At 47.6% G+C, this 17,321-nt stretch overlaps 1 protein-coding gene across 2 annotated transcripts in view; it reads right to left on the reverse strand.

Annotated features, from left to right (window-relative positions):
* The window catches only part of ACOT7 (acyl-CoA thioesterase 7), a 221,448-nt gene extending 206,991 nt beyond the window's left edge, over window positions 1-14,457 (reverse strand). For both annotated transcript variants that reach the window (XM_088447749.1, XM_088447747.1), the window contains exon 1: window positions 14,193-14,457. In XM_088447749.1, coding sequence (XP_088303875.1) covers window positions 14,193-14,245 — 53 coding nt within the window. In that variant the 5' untranslated portion in view covers window positions 14,246-14,457. The remainder of the gene's footprint in view (window positions 1-14,192) is intronic.
* Between the last annotated feature and the right edge of the window lie 2,864 nt (window positions 14,458-17,321).

Genomic DNA, 17,321 nt, shown 5'->3' on the forward strand with positions numbered 1-17,321 from the left:
TGTGAAGGAAAAAGTCTTGTGTGAGGGAGGGCGTTCCACAGAGCTGTTGCAGCCTGAAAAAGACCCTGTAACCAGGCCCATTTTCAGGTTGCAGATCTTGCACAGAGCGGAGGGCTGATGTAGGAAAGACTTTCCCAAGCTCCTCCATTACACTCCAGGTTTTAATAAAATCCATCCTTAGTCCAGATGGTTAAATCAAATTAACAGAGGTACTAATTAAGTCACCTGTGCTCAAGCATGGATATCCTTAAAACCTGGACTGTAATGGAGGAGTTTGGGAAAGTCTGATGTACGAGATATTAGACACAAGTAAAGTGAAGTGGTGTACAGTAGTATTATATATATGGCCTTGTATGTTAGAGGCATTTTATATGGGATTGGGTAAAATAGAGGCAGCCTGATTCAGGTTGGTTCGCAAGGCTGCGTTCGCACGCACACGCTGCGAAAATATGCTAATGAGTGCAATCGCAGCTCTATACCAAGACGCCCACCACTGTAGAAAGCCGACCCACTTCCCATGACATGCATCCATAAGTCAGCGAAAACATTGGTAACATTCGCCCAGTTGTGATTTACCTAACCCTACCGCAGAAATTGCCAAACTTCCTGTCGCCATCTAGACTTCTGCCAGCGTATGCAATCGCAGGGGCTTAATTACGCACGCCCCTGTAACGGCATTTAAACGCTCAGATACGCTTGTGTTTCGCTGACCACCCCCCGTCACCACCCTCAAACAGTCACTTCCTGTCAATCACTGTGTGATTACTCTGCGTGCTGACTGCAATTGCTTCCTGATCGCCGCGTCTGGTTCGCGCACGCACACTGCATCTTATACACGTGCGCAGAATGCTAACATCATCTAACTGCATGCGAACGCAGCCTTGCGATCCAACCTGAATCAGGTCCCAAGAGCGACGCAGCAGAAGAACCTTTTCTAATGAAGATCAGCATTGCCGCTGCATTCAGAATAGATTGTAGGGGTGAAAGTATGTTTAGAGGAAGATCAGTAAGGAGATTATTGCAATAATCAATGCGGGAGAGAATGAGGGCATGAATTTGAATTTTCAGTGTCCTGTGTGAGATATGGGCGTATTCTGGAGAGGTTCCTAGATGTATGCAACTTGATTAGGATACAGATTGAATGTGAGAAGCAATAGATGGTTCTGAGTCAAGTATGACACCTGGGCAGCAAGCTTTAGGGACGGGGTTATTGTCATGTCAACAGAAATAGAAATTAAAAACTATAACTCCAAAATCCCTTTCATCGGTTGTTAGTGACATCACTATTCATTCTGCATTCTACCTTCCCTATCACTTAAAATTACTGCTAAAACTATGGCAGTGCATGCTGGGATGTGTAGTTCCACAGTAGCTGGAGGGCCATGGTTGAAGACCCCTGGTCTACATAAATTGTGTTTTAGTAAAACTCTTATTCATTCCATTATTTGTGTGAAATGCAATGCTGAACCAATACAATTTGTGTCTTGCTGAAAGCTAACAAAGTTTCATCCACTGATCCAGATTAGTTATTCAGTTAGAATAAAAAAATTAAAAAAAAAACACTAAGGGGTCCATGTACTAAGCCTTGGAGAGAAATAAAGTGGATGGAGATAAAGGTCCTCATTCAGAGGCGGTCGCAAGAATCAAATCGCTCTCTCTGAATGAGGGCGGCCGCTTCTTTTTTTTTAGTGCGGCCTCCTGGTCGCTAGCTAAGCTGTGGGTTACCACCCACAGCTTAGCGACCGACCAGGGTGATGGTCGCGATGGTCAAGACCATCGCGATCATCGGGGCTTGCGACGAGACCCTAAGGTTGGGTCTCAGCAGCCGCAAGCCCCATGGAGCTTCCTGCTCTGATCGAGCAGGAAGCTCCCCACTGACATCACTGCTGATGTCAGTGCGGCCGCCCACAAAACGGTAAGCGTTCCGTCAGGAACGCCTCCATTTGTGTAGCCACCCCCGAGTCTCGCCTACGAAACGGGCCGAGCTGTCGATCAACATCGACAGCCGGCCCTTTTGTAGTGAAATCCGGAGCTAGAGAGTTTCTCTCTCGCTCTGGGGCTTGCGCATGCGCAGGGCCTTAACATCGACACGGTTGCGAGAGCTCAGTGCTTGCGACTGGATCTGAATGAGGTCCAAAGTCCCAGCCAACCAGCTCCTGTCATTTTTTAAACACAACATGTGACATGGCAGTTAGGAGCTCCAAAGCTAGACCTCCGTGTTTGAAAAATGACAGTTGGAGCTCCCTCCATCGTGCGCATGCGCATAGGGGTAACATTGACTCGCTTGAGAGCGTCCTACGCTCGCGAGCAGGTCTGAATGACCCCCTACGTTCACTGTACTCCCATCCCCTGGAGTTACATCTGTCAGCAGTGGTTGGTTCCAAACCTTGGATGATGGTGCTGCTAAAACGACTGTTCTTTTAACACTCTTGTATGTATATTATCTGCACCTATTTACTCAACTATTTTAAAATTTTCTATTTCAAGTAACATATATAATATATTTCTGTCTACAGTGCCCCAGGATTGACAAGGGGGCGCCAAACACTGTACATTAATAATCAAAACAGAACCAATGTATATTTGCCTACCAAAAAATAAATAAAATATATGTTCATGTGCTAATAGTGTCCTGGAAACCTCAGAGTTTTTGATCAAGGCAAGATACACACCTAAAGGAATAGCAAATATATAGTGTACTATGTCCAGGTATTATTTAGATTTTCATATCGAAATGTGGGTACATTGTATAAATTAAAAATAAGCTCTTTGGAAAACGCTTTGTATGGCTTCAAAAAGTCCAGCCACAGTACAGCAATGTATATTTTTCCCCTCTAGAGTAGCGACTCAAACTATAATTACAAAAGCAAACACAATTATTTAATGTGATAAAACAGGGTGCTACCATCATATGCACCCCACCCCACTGTCACATAAATGACCACCTTTTATTTCTTTAAGGATATTATATTTACGATGTTAATGGATTCATGTTTTCTCTTATAATGGTCTATATAGTTATATGTAATATCAGATGTGACCACAAGATGTCCCCATGCCAGAAATGTACAGACTGAAGCAGCCCATAGATGGTGCTATATGCACCGTGCAACGCGACGGGGGATCCAACACAACAGGTGGTACCCACACACGGTGCGATCGGGTGGCCGACCGCCCAATATGCCGGCTCCCCCCTCCCCGCATAGCGCTGCATGGGCTCGCACATCGCATCCCCAGATCAACTGAACCTGCAGATATTAGCGTGCGCTGTACGACCCCACGGGTACGCTCCCCACCAATACCATGCCCATTCACGGTGCGATATATAGCAGCCAAATCGTACCAATCGGCTGATTTATCACACCGTGTATGTGCCGCTTAAGAGGTACTTTTAATAAAAGTAAATATAAGCTATTCTCCGGCAACTTCCAGAGAAAGTGATTTTTAAGTTATGTCTGTATTTACATATTTGAGATAAATATGTTTCAGATAAGTCATTATAATTAATGCCCTCATTATCCGCATTGATTATTGTAAGTATCGCTAATATTTTCGGACAACCTATCGGTTTGTTTTTGTTTCGTTTTTTTTGTCTTTTACCAAAGATAGAATGTTTATGACAAGGGTATTCAACATGCGACCCTCCAACTGCTGCAGAACTACACATACCAGCATTCCCCGCAGCAGTTTTAGCATGCGTTTATAGTAGAACTGTGGCAGGCCATGCTGGGATGAGTATTTCCCCAGCAGTTGGTGGGCCGCATGTTGAATACCCCTGGCTTAAGAGAAAGATGGGTTGCAAAATAAATATATGACTTCTAAAACCCTCTGCTTCAACTCCAATGAATCAAATTATAACCCTATTTTACTCCATTACAGAATTCAAATTATACGAGTTTATATTTTAACATTATGGATCTCTGGGCCTGATTCAGACCCGCTCGCAAGCGGGTCGATGTTGGCCCAGTGCGCATGCGCATGACGGAGCCGGCTCAGTCGTGCGCATGACCCGGATAGCAACGGGCAAGCCGTCGCTCCGGGTCTCGTACCAAAGGGGGCGTGCTGTCGATGGTGAGTGACAGCACGCCCCCTTTGGTGGGCGGGCCGGGGCTGCCCAGACGGAGGCGTTCCCATGGGACCGCCTACCGTCTGGGGCCGGTCCCACTGACATCACAAGTGATGTCAGTGGGAGTGCTCTCGGCTCTGATAGAGCCGAAAGCACTCCAGGGCTTGCGGCGACGAAAACCTACCACAAGGGTCTCGTCGCAAGTCTTGACCATCGAGACCATCTTCATGGCCGCTCGCTATAGCTGTGGGTGGTCACCCACAGCTACACGAGCGGCCAGGAGGCCGCTCTAAAAATTAAGAAGGATGCCCTGATTCAGAGCTAGCGCTCTGTCGGAGCGTCCAGCTCTGAATCAGGGCCTCTGTACATAAGATTGGAAAAAAGGGCGTTATAAAAATACCTATGTGGAGAAAGGAAAGGAAACATCTGCTGGTACATATAGTGCACAGGAAGAACAAGAGGGAAGAGAGCCCGACGCAAGAGCTTACATTCTATAGGGGAGGTAAACAGTTGGAAGGTGACCTAAAAAGGTAAACCCATTATAAATACTCACTAATGAGACATTATTGAGCCAGAACTCATCACTAGGAACCTCGGTTCCCCTACTATCAGGATGCATGTAATTTCTCATAGGTAATGTATTATCCAAACACCGCAGTCATGATAAATGCAAACCCTTCCACCTAGCTCCATATCTTTAACAAAGTGTGATAGGGGCCTATTCATCATCGGGGGCCATACGCAGTATTCACCTCACCACGGGGGATACTTAACACCAGAGCAATTCATCATTGCTCCGGTGCGGAGACAGCTGCTCCAAAAAGCAGCTATCTCCGCGATTAGTAGCACTGCTACAGAAGTAGCAGCCTTACTTACCTTCCCCCGCAGCCAGCTTCTGCGCATATTTGAGGTCACTCATGCGCAAAGCCGCCAGGGAGGAGGCAGCGGAGTGATCCCTCTTCGCATCCCCGGAACTCCTTCCCAAAGGAAGAAGCTGAGCAACATCTGAAGATGGCGCTTGTTCTCGCAGGCAAACTCCGAAATCTAAGTTTTTGGAAACTGCTGAATATCGGGTGGTCCTAACAGATCCCTGATGATGAATGTCCTGTTACCTTAAATATGTGGAAACTAGTGTTTCCACATGGTTGACAGTCAATTTAGTGATGATGACTAAGGCCCATTTGTGTCTGATGATATCCATCCTATCTTCTTCCAGCACTCTGCTCAGTTCCAACATCACCAGTTGATAGATCCTTCTACAACATCATCCATCTCTCCACCATGAAGCACTACCATGCATTTCCTAAGCCTCTGCCCTGTAGCTCCTGGCAGGCACAGCCTCTACTTCCTCCATGACCAACTCCCAGATCAGTACCTTTTGCAATGCAATTCCCTAGAACAAGCATCCAGCACTCAATGGACTCTCCTTGGGGGACGTCATTGTTTACAGGACTATCAACTTCCTAGTGGCTTACACAACATGTTTCCTCCACTGGAACCACAACTTTAATAGCACATTTTTGTGCAGAGAGATTAAAAAAAAAAAAAAAGTATATGAAGAGAGCTGATGAGACCATTACCAGTCCTACCATCTAGTCCTATCTCTTCCAGACCCTATAGTGGTACAAACTGCTATTCTCCTAGGTGGTCAGTGCAGATTGGTGACACAAAGGGGGGAATTCAATTCAACGCGAATTGAATAGCATCGGGAGCGAGCTCCCGGAGCTATTCAATTCAGTGCGCTGTGTGGTCGGAGAATGCCAGTTATCGCGCCTTAACAAGGGTGTTAAGGCGCGTTAACCGGCATTCTCTGACCAAAGTGTCAGGCGCGCGGCTGTTAGCGCCGCGGTAAGCACTAAAACAGCTGCGCTCCTGGCACTTTGGTCAGATTTTTCCTCGCATCCCCAGGGGGTTGAGAGAAGAAATACTTATCCCGCCCAAACAGCGCAGTGTATTGAATAGTTTTGGAAGCTCCCTCCCGTCACTATTCAACATCGCGCTGAATTGAATTCTCCCCAAAGTTTTGGAACTAAATAATCTAATAAGTGGAACTACATACAGATTGGACAATCTTTAAATGTACGAAATCTTACACGATATACAAATACCAATTCAGGCACACTTACAGCAACCATGATATTACAGATCAAATCAAAACTACTTGTGAGTAAAATGCGTCAGTCGCACACTCCCCCACCCTGCCTTTAAGGGCTCTGTCGAGAAGCTAAGTGGATACTTTTAATAAAAAGACAATCCAGCTCCATTACACCTGAAAATAATAATAAATACAAATATGACTGCAGAAATATTTCTTTTGAGCAACAGTGTTCTCCACAGAAATTTTTTCCAGCCGGGTGGCATCCAAAAGTAGCCAGGTGGGGGCCTTCACAATTGTGCACGTGCCAGAAATAGGAGCATCTCCCTTACCATTCCAGCCCGACAGGTCTCAGGCTGCTCCCCCACTTGCTCTCAGTCAAAAGTGCCCATTATGCAGTGCCCCCTGTATTTGTGCCCTTTATACAGTGCCCCCTGGCTGAAGTAGTGCCCCCAGACTGGTCCCTTATGCAGTGTCTCCAGGCTGGCCCCTTATGCAGTGCCCCCAGGCTTAAATAGTGTCCCTTTTGCAGTTCCCCCAGGCTGGCCCCTTATGCAGTGCCCCCAGGCTTAAATAGTGTCCCTTTTGCAGTGCTCCCCAGGCTGGCCCCTTATGCAGTGCCCCCAGGTTTAATAGTGTCCCTTATGCAGTGCTTCCAGGATGGCCCCTTATGCAGTGCCCCCAGGTTTAATAGTGTCCCTTATGCAGTGCTCCCAGGATGGCCCCTTATGCGGTGCCCCCAGGTTTAATAGTGTCCCTTATGCAGTGCTCCCAGGATGGCCCCTTATGCAGTGCCCCCAGGTTTAATAGTGTCCCTTATGCAGAGCCCCCAGGCTGGCCCCTTATGCAGTGCCCCCAGGTTTAATAGTGTCCCTTATGCAGTGCTCCCAGGATGGCCCCTTATGCAATGCCCCCAGGTTTAATAGTGTCCCTTATGCAGTGCTCCCAGGATGGCCCCTTAATGCAGTGCCCCCAGGTTTAATAGTGTCCCTTATGCAGTGCTCCCAGGATGGCCCCTTATGCAGTGCCCCCAGGTTTAATAGTGTCCCTTATGCAGAGCCCCCAGGCTGGCCCCTTATGCAGTGCCCCCAGGTTTAATAGTGTCCCTTATGCAGTGCTCCCAGGTTTAATAGTGTCCCTTATGCAGTGCCCCCAGGTTTAAATAGTGCCCCCAGACTGGCCCCGGCCCCAGCCCAGCACTTACCTTTACTTGCTGGCCGCTCCCGCTGACTCGCGCTGACTGGATCTAACTAGATCTAGCAGGCGCACGGGGCAGGCTCCTCACATTATGACGTCACCAGCGCAGTGCATCACTGGGAACGCTGGCTTCTGAAGCGATCGGAGGCTTCTTTAGCCTCCGGTCACTTCAGAGGCCAGCGTTCAACAGCGGGGGTTGGCAGGGAAAAGTGCCGGGCGGCAGGTTGTTTCTACCGGGCGATGCGCCCGCAGAAAACAGCCTGGTTAGAACACTGAGCAATGATGGAGATTTTAACAGTTTTAAGAAGTCAAAACAGAGGATGACATCAGACGTTTACAAGATCCAACCTTCAATGTTTGAGGCACTTGGGTTAGGCGTCCCATTTAAACAAAGGAAATAAAAGAAAAATGAACTAAGATTGAATGGGTAATATAAAAACAAGGGTGGTGGATTTTTCAGTAATCAAATCTCAGTCTTTCCTGCTTGCAAAGTTATTACACCCACATGTGATCTCCAGACAAGTAAAACACATTATATTTAGGTGTGTGCTCATTTGGGGGCTGGGTACGGGATTCTGGCAGTCAGAACACCGACAGCGGCATCCAGACAGTCACAATCCTGACGCCCAGAGGTAAGTAGCCTAACCCTCCTCCTAACCGACCTTTCCTGCAGCCTGAACCTGAGCCCCCCCCCCACAGCCTAACCCTAAAGCCTTCCACCCCCCGACCCCCTCACTCCCCCGTAGCCTAACCCTCCCCTGAGTGCCTAACTCTAAAGGTGCATACACACAACAATTTTTTGGAACGATTATCAATATAGTTTATCGATCGTTGTAAAAATCGTTCACTTTCTGAATTAAAACGATGAACGATTATCGTTCATGCGCATTCGCGTTTGTAGTTCAGTCAGACTTACCAACTTAACGATTTTCATTAAGGGAATATGCAAAAATCGCTTGTAGTTCAAAAAAAATTGTTCATTACACTTTAAAAAATCTGACAGCTTAATACTTGACGTCGGGACGCCGGCGGTCGGGATTCTGAGCACCGTCATCCTAACCGCTGAAATGTCAACTACATCCCCTTATTTGTACCCATGACACCATCCAACTGAGCAGGCCGACAGCTATTCACAAAGGTATCTCTGTATTGAAACAGTTTGCCCACGTTTATTTACTAAATAATTATATATATATATATATATATTTATTTATATATGCATCCCTTATTTGCTGTTATGCCATCTTCCATAAACTATTGTACTGTCCAGTCTTGGGTTAGAAAGCCACAGGAAACCGCATTTGATGAAATAGAAGGTCTAGGTTCCCAAACGGTACTTCTTTCCTGCCCTTTCCCCTACTTATTTTAGAAAAATAAATAAGACACAAATCAAACAAAGTGATGTGTGCATAACCGGTTTTTTATTTAACCCCTACACTAAATCCATCATACAAACCCGGGTCCATATTCAATTAGCCGCGATAATTTCGCCGGCGGAAACTTCTCGGGTGCACCCCCGCTATTCGCCCTTTTCAAATCCAAAGGACACTAAAACAGTACACCGCGATGTCGGAACAGGCGGAAAGTGCTGTCAGAAAATGGGGAAATCAGCCTGGACCCCCCAAAAGGTGCACTAACATTGGGGATCAATGAAGATGTCCCCGAATAGGCCTAATAAAGCTGTTTGGGGTTCTTAAGTTGTTTCAATAGCTTCTAATTAGAGTCTTTGCACCAGTGGTGAAAAATGGCATAAAGCAGTATTTTTTGGTGAAAATAAGTAGTCCCAGCAAATTTCGGGTACTTCAAAATGCATGCTAGCATATTTCTTAAGTCTCTTAAGTGAAGTTAAAAATATAGTGAAAAACCCACCTGTTGCAAGCACCTGCAATCAAAAAAACACCCCCCCCTACTTGCAGACCACCCCAACGTCCATTTCACTACTTTTTTTTGTTTGTACCCCAACTTTGTACTTTTTTGCCCCCTTTTTCAAAGTAATTTTTTGGCGTGTTCAACTTTTTTTTTTTAATGGATTTCTGACGCAGTTCTCCTTAGGGGGGCTGTCCCAAGGGTGCTGGGTGGTTTCCCCACCTTTGCACCCCAAAACCGCAATTCTGCACTTTTTTTCCGCCTACTTTCATAGGCAAATCTTTTCCGCCTATTACATTGCATTGACTTTCCGCGTAGGCGATAAGTCTTTGCAATTGAATACGCCACAAAGTTTCCTCCTGGCGAAATGACGTCATCTGCGATACTTTACGTGTATTCCGACTTTTTCGCGGATAATTGAATACGGGCCATAGTCCCATTTTGTCATAAGCCTGGCAGCTATTCACAAAGGTACAACAATCTCTCCTTTTCAACTCTCTGCCCAAGTTGTTAACTTTCTATCATGCCAATTTCTCAAAACTTCCAGCCTACCCTTATTCCCCCTGTACATTTAACGCATTTCGCTCAGGACAGTGCAAAATAGCAAAACAATGAAAAATTGTATTATCATTTTAAGTGCTGACTTTAATATGAAAACCTAAAAGGATCCTGACTTGCTACGAAACCTAGAACCACAAAGTTTGGGAAACCTCAGTGACATAGGGGATAAAACAATTGATTCTTTTTGCAATGTCATTTAGGGCTCCAGTAAAGTACAAGTCTGTCTAAAGTGGACTAACCATTAGACGACTTTCTGAAAGATGTCGTTCAGAAAGTAGTCTAATGGATAGCCGGCAAGGACCAGCAATGCGCGTGCCCGCTGGGTCCTTGCCGACTACCTGTGGAACATGCCCGTCAACCTGACGACGATCGTCAGGTTCGGCATGTTCTCATATAGGTCGGTTTCCTGCACTTAATGACGTTCAGTGAAGGTACCGCACCTAGGCGACCTGAAGGTCTGAACGCTAGTCGTTCAATTTTCCAGGTCGCCTAATGGATAGGCCCCTTAAGGGGTTCTGCACTGTGTCCAGACATTTTTACCTTAAATTGAAGATTTTCTTTCCCTCACACGGTCGGGGAGGTGCATACAAAAAGAGAAAAAAAATGCGAGTTTAGAATTGGATTGCAAATGCAGTTTACAGTGCGAGTTTGCCCTGAAAATGGCTCTCACAAGCCAACTCGCACCTAATTGGATTACCCCCAATGATTACAGTTCTAAAAGGCATAGGGGTCATAGTTGCCAAGTTCGCTTATAACAAGCGGAATTGGGCTTATTTTTTGTGCAAGTTGCATATTGTTTGTTTTTGGACTTGTTTATTTTGTGTGCATTGCCGAGACAAGCCTGGAGGTAAGTGTGTGTGTGTGTGTGTGTGTGTGTGTGTGTGTGTTTTGCACTGATAGCGACAGAGGGGAGGGGGGAAGGTTGTGTCTGAGGAATAGAGGGCAGTGGACAGGGTGAAGTTGGAGTGGGAAGGCAAGAAGGAGAGGTAAATTAGATAACAGAAATGAGGCAGGTACATGGGGACGAGTTAAAATGACTGAGGGGCCTATTCATTAAACCTAAAAATTCTCTAGAGATAATTAGGTTTAGAACTTGCATGGAGTTCTACCTAATTATAGGTGGAATTCATCATTCCACCTCTCCATAAGTATCTATTCCGAAAAGCTGCCATTTTTGCGATGACAGCTTTTCGGGAAATAGATACTTTTCCCTGCCTACACTACCTTATCGCATCTGGAAACAGTGCTGCGCATGCGCTGTTACATCTGTAAAACCAGCGCATGCGCAGCACTGCCTACAGATGCGTTAAGTTTGTGTACCCCCCCCACCCCCTCCGCTCACCTCCCCCCCCCCGACTTACCTGTCCGCGCAGCAGCTTCCGGCTCCCTCCTGCTAGTCTGTCATGTGGTTTCCCAGCAGACCACATAACAGATTAGAAAAAAATATATATATATATATATTTTTTATTTTTTTTTTAAACTTTCTTGTGCTCTGCTGGGGAGCACACATGTCCGACCAGCCTCCGGAGCCTGAGGACGGAGCAGAGTGCCGGAGGGACTCGTCGGGGGTCTGCACACGCGGATACAGGTAAGTGGATTCTGCTATTCGCCACCTCACAGTGGCGAATAGTAACTGCATCAAATTCCGAAAATTCATAATTTTCGGAATTTGATGAATACCACAATTTCCACATCCCCATACTAATGTACTAATGTACTAATGTATGGGGAGTGTGGAAATTAACGCAGGGGAACTTAGCAAGGAGATATCTGTGATATCTCCTGTGCTAAGTCTGTTCATGAATACCAAAATAACGTTATTTAAGGAAAATGTCCTTAAAAACGTTATTTTAGTGTTGATGAATAGGCCCCTGAGGCTGTTTAAAAGAGGGAACAATGGAATTAGACAGGTGACAGGAATGAAGGAGGTAAGGAAGAGGGGTGAGAGAAATGCAGAGAAGACGAGTCAGGTAAAGGAAAGGTGGGTACACACTAGACGATATGTCGCCTGATCCTGCTGATTGGACATAATCGGACGTTTGGTCACCACATTGTGCAGTATGTATCGACCGCCCGATATATATTGCGTGGTCGGGCGTCGCATCGCTGGGTACACACATCGGCAAGTGTCTACCCAGCTGAAGACTGGCAAGGGAATGAGGTATAAAAAGAGGGAGGAGGTACAAATATGGCGGCTGATTTAGCGGAAGAAAAGCAATATAGGCAGATAATAAGGCTGTGCATACACTAACATATTTAGGTTAGAGAAGAGGGGGAATAAGGGAAGTTAGGCAGGTAGAGTGAGGACAAAGAGACACCCCCATAAATGGGGCTTTTTTATTGGTCTTTTTAGGATGTTTGGGCTTGTTTTTTACTTATAGGTTGCTTGTTTTCCATTTCAGAGTTGGCAGCACTGCTAGGGGTCTATGTACTAAGCACTGGAGAGAGATACAGTGGATGGATATAAAGTACCAACCAATCAGCTGCTAACTCATTTTACAAGCTGTGTTTGAAAAATGACAGGAGCCGATTGGTTGGTACTTTATATCCGTCCACTTTCTCTCTTTCCAAGGCTTAGTACATAGACCACTTGATTTCTTCCAGTGTCCTTCAACTGGGTGCGATGGCATCAGACATATTGGCACACAGTATGCCAGCATGAGTTGGCATACCCGTTATGGTCACCTATGCTCCGGTCAGCATTTTAGCACATCATGCAGTAAGTGACACCGGAGTAGATTTAGGTACCACGGACTACTATAGCTGGTTTATGTGGAATGCAGTAAACGGACATCATATGGATAAATAAGCTCAATGCGTTTTGATGGGTTTTTCTGCACACAATCGGCCTGATTCAGTGTTTACGTAAACCCAATGGCTTAAGTACAACTCTGATGGCGGTTGATCGGCACATGCGCAGGATCTGTACTATGCATGTGCCAATTGGCGGCTTCAAAGATGGTCACAGTGCGCCTAAGCACCAGCATGAATGACATGCTGCGGCAGTTTAGGGGCAGGGAAGGGCGTGCGACGGCCAGCATCCAAGAAGACAGGGGCGTGGCCGAGGCCAGTATCAGCGTCTTCGGAAGCAGCTTAACTGGCCCCAAATGCGTGAATTTAACGGCCATCCTGAGTAACCGGAGGGTTTCTCAGGTGGCCCGAAATTCACATCATGACGTCTCTACTATAGTGCGCATGGAGAGAGCCGGAAGCTGGAGTTCAGAAGAGAACTCCAGCCTCCGGCTAACGAGGCGCTACAGGGAAGGAGCCGGGCGCCCGCTGGTATTAACATCTCAGCGGGCATCCGGCTTAGAGCCTCCCTGCGGCACAGCCGGGCATGCATATGAATCATTCTATTTAGTCAAACTCCCCACCTGCCACTGTCCGTCCATTACCCCCAGGAATTTAATTTTTACCCCCTGTGGGGTAATTTACCCCTGTTCCCTGACGTAAGTGATCCGCTGGCTGCGGATCGCAGAAGCCGGCAAGTGTCTATTTCCACAAAACGCCTTCTGCGGCATTAGCATAATTTTACATGATCGTCCCATACAAAGCGGCAATGCAATTAGCATATAATTCTGAATCAGGCCCAATATTTTGAAATGGATTAAATAAAAAGGATATATATTTATTCTTCCATATATACAACCTCAGTCCCAGTCTCCCAGCTGTCCTAATGCAGAGAATGACTGACGGAAAACATTTAGGAGTCAATGCAATGCAGTCTGGATGTCTAAAGTCACCACTGTTTGTCGACGGTGACTCTGCACACACCAGAAAGCTGGCACCGGAACCCTGGCATGGTAAAAATGCTGCTTACATTATAATTTTACACATGGCGCTTTAGGGGCATGGTTACAGTTATAATACATTTCTGCACGTTTAAAATGCTGTAAGAAGTATTTTAACCATGTTGTGATCCTGGCGCTGGCTTTCTGGTGCCTACTGAGTCGTTGTGACCGTAGACAAGCCACCCCCAACTCAATGAGGGTCAAATTGATATTGCACCACCAGCAAGGTAACTTGCATATTTTAGTTTGCATTCTCATTGGGGTGTGTATTAAAATACATGATTGAGGGGCTACTAAATGTGCACCACTAATTCATGGGTATTCATCCTAAGTGGACAGCCCCCCTTATATTTTCTAGTATGGCACCAAATCATCCACACTAATGCCCAGGTTAGAAGCACTCCTGCAGTGGGCCCTCCTTATTAGGGTGTGTACACAGGGAGTGCCCCCTCAGACACAGGTGAGTGACCTCACAGCACAGCTCCTTCCTGGGGACATGTGAGAAGGTGACATACATGTCACAGGCCCCCATTCTGTCTGCAGTCTCCATGCAGCCAGCAGCACGTGTGTGCAGTAACCGGCTCGGCCTCCCTGCTGCAGCTGCTGCTGGTCTCACCTGCTGATCTGAATGGCGGAGGCTGCGGGCTCCCTGTGCTGCTGCTGAGACATGACTGCGGCTGCTGCTGGGAACCTGGCCGGATAGTGCTCCTCCTGGATGCTCAGCCTGGAAGAGGAGGTGAGAGGTGGGAAGAGAGGGCTGCCTCAGTGCCTCCTCTCTGGGAGGGGATGGATGACACCTCTATACTGCATTACTGACAGCAGGAGGATGGAGGAGGCATAAAGAGGAGTCAGTGCCTCCACACACTGCCTGCTGCGGCTGATAGGACAAGTGCCTCTGCAACTAACCACGCCCCCCCAGGCTAAACACGCCCCGCAGTCTGATTGCCTCACTGAGACTACAGTGTCAGGCAGAAAGGTTATGTGAGCCACGCCCCTTTGGCGTCACATACCCCGCCCATCTCTGACACAAACAAACTTCCCCGCCCTATGATGTCCCCAGTTTTAAAAGAGAAGGCGGCGCCCGGAGATCATTCTCCTCCCTCTGGCTGCAGCTACGTCATGACCTGGAAGCCGGAGATCACGGGAGACAGCTACAGGTAAATGCCGGCATGTTCTTGGAGTCTTAGCACAGGCGCATTTGTCCCAGCTCAGCAACTGGAATTCTCACCTGCAGTACATGCAGCATCCACTATTATAGCAACCCAATGTCTGCCTTCACCAGGGCTGCTTATTATGTTCTATATTGCCTTCAATATCTCTGACATACTTCTGACAGGCAGCCCTTACTGACCCCTATTCCTTCCTGACAGGTATCCCTTACTGACTCCTACTCTTTCCTGACAGGCATCACTTACTGACTCCTATTCCTCCCTGACAGGCATCCCTTACTGACTGCTAGCCTTCCATGACAGGCAGCCCTTACTGACTCCTATTCCTCGCTGACAGGCATCCCTTACTGACTCCTATTCCTCGCTGACAGGCATCCCTTACTGACTCCTATTCCTTCCTGACAGGCAGCCCTTACTGACTCCTATTCCATCCTAACAGGCATCCCTTACTGACTCCTATTCCTTCCTGACAGGTATCCCTTACTGACTCCAACTCTATCCTGACAGGCATCCCTTACTAACTCCTATTCCTCCCTGACAGGCATCCCTTACTGACTGCTAGCCTTCCATGACAGGCATCCCTTACTGACTCCTATTCCTCGCTGACAGGCATCCCTTACTGACTCCTATTCCTCGCTGACAGGCATCCCTTACTGACTCCTATTCCTTCCTGACAGGCAGCCCTTACTGACTCCTATTCCATCCTGACAGGCATCCCTTACTGACTCCTATTCCTTCCCGACAGGCATCCCTTACTGACTCATATTCCTCCCTGACAGGCATCCCTTACTGACTCCTATTGCTCCCTGACAGGCATCCCTTACTGACGCCTATTCCTCCCTGACAGGCATCCCTTACTGACTCCTATTCCTTCCTGGCAGGCATCCCTTACTTACTCTTATTCCTTCCTGACAGGCATCCCTTACCGACTCCTATTCCTCCCTGATAGGCATCCCTTACCGACTTCTATTCCTTCCTGACAGACAGACTCCTATTCCTCCCTGACAGGCATCCCTTACTGACACCTATTCCTCCCTGACAGGCATCCCTTACTGACGCCTATTCCTCCCTGACAGGCATCCCTTACTGACTCCTATTCCTTCCTGACAGGCATCCCTTACTTACTCTTATTCCTTCCTGACAGACATCCCTTACTGACTCCTATTCCTTCCTGACAGACATCCCTTACTGACTCCTATTCCTTCCTGACAGGCAGCCCTTACTGACTCCTATTCCTTCCTGACAGGCAGCCCTTACTGACTCCTAATCCTCTCTGACAGGCATCCCTTACTGACTCCTATTCCTCGCTGACAGGCATCCCTTACTGACTCCTATTCCTCGCTGACAGGCATCCCTTACTCACTCCTATTCCTTCGTGACAGGAAGACTCCTATTCCTCCCTGACAGGCATCCCTTCCTGACTCCTATTCCTCCCTGACAGGCAGACTCCTATTCCTCCCTGACAGGCATCCCTTACTGACTCCTATTCCTCCCTGACAGGCATCCCTTACTGACTCCTAGCCTTCCCTGACAGGCATCCCTTACTGATTCCTATTCCTCGCTGACAGGCATCCCTTACTGACTCCTAGCCTTCCCTGACAGGCATCCCTTACTGATTCCTATTCCTCGCTGACAGGCATCCCTTACTGACTCCTATTCCTCCCTGATAGGCATCCCTTACTCACTCCTATTCCTTCCTGACAGGCAGACTCCTATTCCTCCCTGACAGGCATCCCTTCCTGACTCCTATTCCTCCCTGACAGGCATCCCTTCCTGACTCCTATTCCTCCCTGACAGGCATCCCTTACTGACTGCTATTCCTCCCTGACAGGCAGCCCTTACTGACTCCTATTCCTCGCTGACAGGCAGCCCTTACTGACTCCTATTCCTCGCTGACAGGCAGCCCTTACTGACTCCTATTCCTCGCTGACAGGCATCCCTTACTGACTCCTATTCCTCGCTGACAGGCATCCCTTACTGACTCCTATTCCTTCCTGACAGGCATCCCTTACTAACCCCTATTCCTCCCTGACAGGCATCCCTTACTGACTCCTATTCCTCCCTGACAGGCATCCTTACTGACTCCTATTCCTCCCTGACAGGCAGCCCTTACTGACTTCCATTCCTCCCTGACAGGCAGCCCTTCCTGACTCCTATTCCTCCCTGACAGGCAGACTCCTATTCCTCCCTGACAGGCATCCCTTACTGACGCCTATTCCTCCCTGACAGGCATCCCTTACTGACGCCTATTCCTCCCTGACAGGCATCCCTTACTGACTCCTATTCCTTCCTGACAGGCATCCCTTACTTACTCTTATTCCTTCCTGACAGGCATCCCTTACTGACTCCTATTCCTTCCTGACAGGCTTCCATTACTGACTTCTATTTCTCCCTGATAGGCAGCCCTTACTGACTCCTATTCCTCTCTGACAGGCATCCCTTGCTGACTCCTATTTCTCCCTGATAGGCAGCCCTTACTGACTCCTATTCCTCTCTGACAGGCATCCCTTGCTGACTCCTATTCCTTCCTGATAGGCAGCCCTTACCGACTCCTATTCCTCTCTGACAGGCATCCC

The sequence above is a fragment of the Taudactylus pleione genome, unplaced genomic scaffold (genome assembly GCF_031769625.1).
Source record: "Taudactylus pleione unplaced genomic scaffold, aTauple2 ptg000437l, whole genome shotgun sequence".
In the NCBI taxonomy this organism is placed as follows: domain Eukaryota; kingdom Metazoa; phylum Chordata; class Amphibia; order Anura; family Myobatrachidae; genus Taudactylus; species Taudactylus pleione.